We start from the raw sequence: 8,427 nt of genomic DNA on the forward strand, positions 1-8,427 counted from the left end.
ATTGATGCTGAAAGGTACATACAGCTTTTGGAGCAACATATGTTGTCATCCAAGCAACATTATCATGGACGCCCCTGCTTATTTCAGCAAGACAATGCCAAACCACGTGTTACAACCGCGTGGCTTTGTAGTAAAAGAGTGCGGGTACTTTCCTGGCCCGCCTGCAGTCCATACCTGTCTCCCAAGGAAAATGTGTGGTGCATTATGAAGTGTGAAATACGACAGTGGAGACCCTGGACTGTTGAAGGACTGAAGCTCTACATAAAACAAGAATGGGAAAGAATTCCACATTCAAAGCTTCAACAATTAGTTTCCTCAGTTCCCAAACATTTATTGAGTGTTGTTAAAAGAAAAGGTGATGTAACACAGTGGTGAACATGCCCTTTCCCAACTACTTTGGCACGTGATGCAGCCATGAAATTCAAAGTTAATTATTTGCAAAAAAAAAAAGTTTATGAGTTTGAACATCAAATATGTTGTCTTTGTAGCATATTCAACTGAATATGGCTTGAAAAGGATTTGCAAATCATTGTATTCTGTTTATATTTACATCTAACACAATTTCCCAACTCATATGGAAACGGGGTTTGTTTAAGACAACCCGTTCTTTAAAGTCTGACTGTGTTTTTTTTAGGCCCCGATCTTCAGGTGTGTAAGTCCAAAGGGCCGACCTGCTGCACCAGGAAGATGGAGGACAGGTACCAGATGGCGGCAAGAAGGGACATCCAGAACCTCCTTCAGACCTCCAGCTCCAGCCTCAAGTTTCTCATGGCCCGCAACGTGGCGGCTTTTCAAGGTAATTGTTCCCGAAGCCCGCTGAGATATTTTAAGGATTAAGTGGAAGTGATTGGAGGGCTTTGAAAAAGAGTGTGTCGGTGTGAATGGCGGTACGTGTGCAGTGAGGCCCCCCCTTCAGAGCACACAGAGCGCCGTCTGTCCTCCTTCCACATCCACCCAGCGCTCTGATGAAGAGATCAGACAGGTCGTCTCCTCCCCGACGAGCCCCGGGAGGCCGTCAGCGGGGCCCAATGCGCTCCGTCCAACTCCGACCTTACGGCGCCGCAATGGCCGCCGACGCATCTCCAAGCCGTGGGCCCGTGTGGCCGTGTGAGAGGAGGCGGGTGAAGCCTCACCTTAGCGCCGTGCACATTAGCGCTGGACATGGGGTGGACAGCTGGGGTTTTTGCTCGATGGCTAGCGCGACTCATTTGGCGGACCTCGTTTTGAGCACGGCCAAAAGTAGGCCAGTCCAGCTCATTTTTAAAATGTTCAAATATTAAAAGTGCAATTCCAATGTTGGTAATGTGTATTTATCAGAAAAACATCAAGGTTATAGCAAGCCAAATTTATTAGGGACCAAATGTCCTTTTGGGACCGAGGACCCTCTTGGATTTCTTAGGTTTTATTATTATTCTTTAATATATTGCCGCCTCTTTGAGCTTTAATTTGACCCCCTTAACATGCTTCAAAACTCACCAAACTGGACACACACATCAGGACTGGCCAAAATTGCCATCTAATCCAAAAACTAAAAATTGCGCTCTAGCGCCGCCTAGGAAGAAAAGACAGACAAACCTGTCTCTAACTTCAATCATCAATCAATCAATGTTTATTTATCTAGCCCTAAATCACAAGTGTCTCAAAGGACTGCACAAACCACAACGACATCCTCGGTAGAGCCCACATACGGGCAAGGAAAAACTCACCCCAGTGGGACGTCGGTGACAGTGACAATGATGACGACTATGTAAAACCTTGGTGAGGACCGCATAGAACACATAACTTCCAGTAGGAAAGTCGTAGAAACATGAAACCAAAACCACTATGTAGGTCTCAGTTAGACCTATATTTCATACACTGACACCCCCCAGCTATTTTATACACTCTTACCTCCCAGCTAAAATCAACAGGAAATTTGCAATTCCCACTTCAATACAAAAGTTGGCTAAAAATGTTTTGCTTTTTTTCTAACATTATCTCCTCTGAGGCCGTTTGTCGTTTTGGCTTCAAATAAGCAAGAGAAGAGAGATTGAACCCTTCTGATTAAAAGTTGATGAAATAGTTTTAATTACTGCTACGCTTTAGCCTTCAAAGAACCGCTGTGCTGAAACCATTTCAAAGATGGCCGCCGTGCGCAGACACAGTGAGGGAGACGTTTTTTTCCCCATTTTTTTCCCTAGCGTCTGCTGCTGTTGCACACGCACCAACACTTGTGGGGGAGGGGCTGTGATGGTCTATACCAAGATGGCTGCCAGGTGCCATAGCTAAGCCGCTATGTTTTAAAGTTGTCCTTTGCCTGCATATCATAAAAACAAGCGTCCGACATACTTTATTTAGGGTATTTACTGTACATATGGTGCCTGACTGTTGTGGCCTTTTAAGGCCATCTGCACTTTTTATGCTACGGTAAAGACAAGGAATGGTCTGGTTTTGATTTTATTAGCCTTCAAAGAACTGCTGCGCTGAAAAACATTTCTAAGATGGCCGCCGTGCGCTCACACAGAGAGATAGACGTTTGTTTTCTTTTTTTTTCCTGGCGCTCCGAGTATGTAATCTTCCAAATGGCATAAACACGCCAGTGACACAATATTTGAATAATATTAACATTAGTTGTGCTTCGCCCTCGTGTGAAATATTTGTTAAGATGGCTGCCGGCTAGCTACCACTTATCTGGGCTTGGGTCGCGGGGGCAGGAGCCAAAGCAGTCCCGTCCATTGCTGCTTGCAACTTTAATTTGGCTTGTTTCCACTATTTTACCTAAAATGCAAATTAAGCCTTTGAGGCAATTTAAGGCCTGCGGGCCAAATGCGGTCTGTCGAGCTTTTCAATCTGGCCCGCCTGACATTCCCAAATAATATTATTAGATCATTAAGATGGAAAGTGTAGCTGTCATTATGATGTGCACTCATCTTTTATAATGACCGCAAGTCTTCAACTATACAATATTTCAATGGTTACAATCTGCGCTTTAGAATTATATACTAGTTACTATGGTCATCTAATTAGTTACTATGGTCATCTAATTAGTTACTATGGTCATCTAATTAGTTACTGTGGTCATCTAATTAGTTACTATGGTCATCTAATGAGTTACTATGGTCATCTAATTAGTTACTATGGTCATCTAATTAGTTACTATGGTCATGTAATGAGTTACTATGGTCATCTAATTAGTTACTATGGTCATGTAATGAGTTACTATGGTCATCTAATGATTTACTGTGGTCATCTAATTAGTTACTATGGTCATCTAGTAATTAGTTATGGTCATCTAGTAATTAGTTACTATGGTCATCTAATTAGTTACAATGGTCATCTAGTAATTAGTTACTATGGTCATCTAGTAATGAGTTACTATGGTCATGTAATGAGTTACTCTGGTCATCTAGTAATGAGTTACTATGGTCATGTAATGAGTTACTCTGGTCATGTAATGAGTTACTCTGGTCATGTAATTAGTTACTATGGTCATCTAGTAATGAGTTACTATGGTGATGTAATGAGTTACTATGGTGATGTAATGAGTTACTCTGGTGATGTAACGAGTTACTATGGTGATGTAATGAGTTACTATGGTGATGTAATGAGTTACTATGGTGATGTAATGAGTTACTATGGTCATCTAGTAATGAGTTACTATGGTGATGTAATGAGTTACTATGGTGATGTAATGAGTTACTATGGTCATCTAGTAATGAGTTACTATGGTGATGTAATGAGTTACTATGGTGATGTAATGAGTTACTCTGGTGATGTAATGAGTTACTATGGTCATCTAGTAATGAGTTACTATGGTCATGTAATTAGTTACTATGGTCATCTAGTAATGAGTTACTATGGTCATCTAGTGATGAGTTACTATGGTCATGTAATTAGTTACTATGGTCATGTAATGAGTTACTATGGTCATCTAGTAATGAGTTACTCTGGTGATGTAATGAGTTACTATGGTGATGTAATGAGTTACTATGGTGATGTAATGAGTTACTATGGTGATGTAATGAGTTACTATGGTGATGTAATGAGTTACTCTGGTCATCTAGTAATGAGTTACTATGGTCATGTAATGAGTTACTCTGGTCATGTAATGAGTTACTATGGTCATCTAGTAATGAGTTACTATGGTGATGTAATGAGTTACTATGGTGATATAATGAGTTACTCTGGTGATGTAATGAGTTACTATGGTGATGTAATGAGTTACTATGGTGATGTAATGAGTTACTATGGTGATGTAATGAGTTACTATGGTCATCTAGTAATGAGTTACTATGGTGATGTAATGAGTTACTATGGTGATGTAATGAGTTACTATGGTCATCTAGTAATGAGTTACTATGGTGATGTAATGAGTTACTATGGTGATGTAATGAGTTACTATGGTGATGTAATGAGTTACTCTGGTGATGTAATGAGTTACTATGGTCATCTAGTAATGAGTTACTATGGTCATGTAATTAGTTACTATGGTCATCTAGTAATGAGTTACTATGGTCATCTAGTGATGAGTTACTATGGTCATGTAATTAGTTACTATGGTCATGTAATGAGTTACTATGGTCATCTAGTAATGAGTTACTCTGGTGATGTAATGAGTTACTATGGTGATGTAATGAGTTACTATGGTGATGTAATGAGTTACTATGGTGATGTAATGAGTTACTATGGTGATGTAATGAGTTACTCTGGTCATTTAGTAATGAGTTACTATGGTCATGTAATGAGTTACTCTGGTCATGTAATGAGTTACTATGGTCATCTAGTAATGAGTTACTATGGTGATGTAATGAGTTACTATGGTGATGTAATGAGTTACTCTGGTGATGTAATGAGTTACTATGGTGATGTAATGAGTTACTATGGTGATGTAATGAGTTACTATGGTGATGTAATGAGTTACTATGGTCATCTAGTAATGAGTTACTATGGTGATGTAATGAGTTACTATGGTGATGTAATGAGTTACTATGGTCATCTAGTAATGAGTTACTATGGTGATGTAATGAGTTACTATGGTGATGTAATGAGTTACTATGGTGATGTAATGAGTTACTCTGGTGATGTAATGAGTTACTATGGTCATCTAGTAATGAGTTACTATGGTCATGTAATTAGTTACTATGGTCATCTAGTAATGAGTTACTATGGTCATCTAGTGATGAGTTACTATGGTCATGTAATTAGTTACTATGGTCATGTAATGAGTTACTATGGTCATCTAGTAATGAGTTACTCTGGTGATGTAATGAGTTACTATGGTGATGTAATGAGTTACTATGGTGATGTAATGAGTTACTATGGTGATGTAATGAGTTACTATGGTGATGTAATGAGTTACTCTGGTGATGTAATGAGTTACTATGGTGATGTAATGAGTTACTCTGGTGATGTAAGTCCCAGCAGCTCAGAAGAGGCACCAAGCAGTGTGGGTGGAGAGTGTTTCCACACAGAGTGAAATGTGAGTGTCAGGGACAGACGAAGAAGGAGATTTTTACAACAAAGTTCTACCAGAAAAGTGATATTTCATCAGATTGTAGGTGGGGATTTTTTAATTACCTTTCATATTCATATTTTGCTGTGTTTGTTGCATTTATGTCGTTATGTTGTCAATATTCAGTGTTTTATCGTTCATAGTCAATATCGTAAATCCAACATTCTTTTATATTCATGTACATTCTGGGTGTCTCATTCAGTAGAACATTTAAAATTCCATTCCGTTTGCTAAGGTGGTCTGTCATAACAATCAGACATTATTGTCAGCTTTTGTATTAGTGTTCCTAAAAATAGGATCCAAACACACATACTGTACAGCAGATTGTCACAGCTTGTATACGTGTGTGTGTGTGTGTGTATATATATATATATATGTGTATGTGTGTATGTATGTATGTATATATATGTGTATGTATGTATGTATGTATATATATGTATATATATGTATATGTATAAATGTATATATATGTGTATGTATGTATGTATGGATATATATGTATATATATGTATATGTATATATGTATATATATGTATATATATATATGTATATACATATATATATGTGTGTATATATATATGTGTATATATGTATATGTTGAAATTTATAAATAAAGGTTTATTAAAAAAAAAAGTGCAGTTAATCATGTGACCGCCTGTCTCTGTTTGATTGGTGAAACGGAGTCAAACGTCACCAGTGACTGCATTTGATTGGTGAAACGCAGGCATGTGATAGATCTTACTTTGAAGGTCTGTCTGACAAAACAAAACAAACAAAGCATGCATTAACAGATCAATAAAAATCAGTAGCAAGTAGCGAGCTGAATGTAGATAAATGGAGCGGAGTAAAAGTAGCGTTTCTTCTCAATAAATATACTCAAGTAAAACTAAAAGTATGTTGCATTAAAACTACTCTTAGAAGTACAATTTATCCCAAAAGTTACTCAAGTAGATGTAATGGAATAAATGTAGCGCGTTACTACCCACCTCTGTGCATCACTATATATATATATATATATATATATATATATATATATATATATATATATATATATATATATATATATATATATATAACTTATTTGGAGTTTTTTTGTGTTTTAGTTCTTGTCTTGCGCTCCTATTTTGTTGACTTCCAGCGAATGCAGGCTGGCATGCTTTGGTACTTGCAGAAAGGAGGAGCTTCATGTCCGTGTTTACATTACTGTTGAGTGCATTAATAACAAAAATGTTACAATACTGTAACTGCTTTAGTAAGATGGGGTAGAAGTTCATCAGAAAGGAAAGAGAGACAGGAAATCTTCATAATTCCTTAGTCTTGTCGTCAAAATACGTCAAGACACTTACTCAAACCAATTACAGTTCCGACTTCATATTAAAAGTACTACACGTCAGATCCTCCACAGTAAAAACACTAAATTTGTATTTTATTAACATCATGCTTTGATTGTCAAATATGTTTTGATGTAATCTACCAGTGTAGCTCCTCTCCTCTGAAGGACAGTGCTTCTACAGCAGGGATACAACTTCTATATTTCTCCAAAATACACAATCTGGCAAGATATTTGGGCTGCGAATCTTTGGGTGTCCCACGATTCAATTCAATATTGATTGTTGGGGTCACGATTCAATTTTTTTTCAATTCAACACGATTCTTGATTCAAAAAGGATATTTTTCCCATTGAAAAGGATTGTGTATTCATTCAATACATAGATTTCAGCAGGATCTACCCCAGTCTGCTGACATGCTAGCAGAGTAGTAGATGTTTTTAAAAAGCTTTTATAATTGTAAAGGACAATGTTTTATCAACTGATTGCAATAATGTCAATTTGTTTGAACTATTAAAGGAAGCAAAAATCAGACTTATTTTATCTTTGTGAAAACATTGGACACAGTGTGTTGTCCAGCTTATGAGATGCCATGCAAGTGTAAGCCACTGTGACACTATTGTTCTTTTTTTAATTATTTGTATAAATGTCTAATGATAATGTCAATGAGGGATTTTTAATCACTGCTATGCTGAAATGATAACTAATATTGATACTGTTGTTGATAATATTCACTACTTTTGTTTTGTTCTGTGTGGTGTTTGTGTCTCCTCTCAATTGTTCTGTTTATTGCAGTTCTGAGTGTTGCTGGCTCAGCTTTGCTTTGGAATTGGATTGCATTGTTATGGTATTGCTGTGTAGTGCTTTGTTGGATTGATGAAAAAAAAAAAATTGATTTTTTAAAAATGAGAATCGATTCTGAATCACACAACGTGAGAATCGCGATTCGAATTTCAATCGATTTTTTTCCCACACACCTACAAGATATCAACAGGTAATTTGAAAAATTCTCATTAAAAGTGTGTTTTTGCTCTGTTTGTATTGAGCTATTTCAAAAAGCAGTGTTTAAAAATATTTAATTGAAGCAAACTAATTGTCCAGTCATGTGATATAAAATCTGGAAAATGATCTGTCGGGTAAACTTACGAATGAGGGAAAATTAATTATATCTACCTGCGATTATTGCTGTTAACTTTGAGTTAACGATCAACAAACTGCGATTCATCTCGATTAAATACTTGATTGATTTATTGAAACTTTTATTAGTAGATTGCACAGTACATCCATCCATCCATTTTCTACCGATTGTCCCTTTTGGGGTCGCATATTCCCTACAATGGACCACTAAATGGTAACACCCCAATAAGTTTTTCAACTTGTTTAAGTCGGGGTCCACCTTCATCAATTTGTGGTAAGGAAGGTTGAATCCTTTGACAGCCACAATTCAATCATAACCTGACACCCACTTTTTGGTATCTACTCCACACTTTTGATTGGCTTCTGGCTTCCAGGAAGTCTGTTGTGTGAGAGTTCCTGAGAGCGGTTTCTTCCACTTAGCTCTCATATGACGAGTGACAAGGTTGGGCAAGAAATAGACAGCCTTTGACC

The 8,427-nt window shown here is 37.3% G+C and overlaps 1 protein-coding gene across 1 annotated transcript in view; it reads left to right on the plus strand.

Annotated features, from left to right (window-relative positions):
* Window positions 1-8,427, plus strand: part of gpc5a (glypican 5a) — a 316,105-nt gene that overhangs the window by 17,020 nt on the left and 290,658 nt on the right. The window contains 1 exon segment of the mRNA XM_061887058.1: window positions 635-796. Coding sequence (XP_061743042.1) covers window positions 635-796 — 162 coding nt within the window.

The sequence above is a fragment of the Nerophis ophidion genome, linkage group LG25, assembly GCF_033978795.1.
Source record: "Nerophis ophidion isolate RoL-2023_Sa linkage group LG25, RoL_Noph_v1.0, whole genome shotgun sequence".
NCBI lineage: Eukaryota > Metazoa > Chordata > Actinopteri > Syngnathiformes > Syngnathidae > Nerophis > Nerophis ophidion.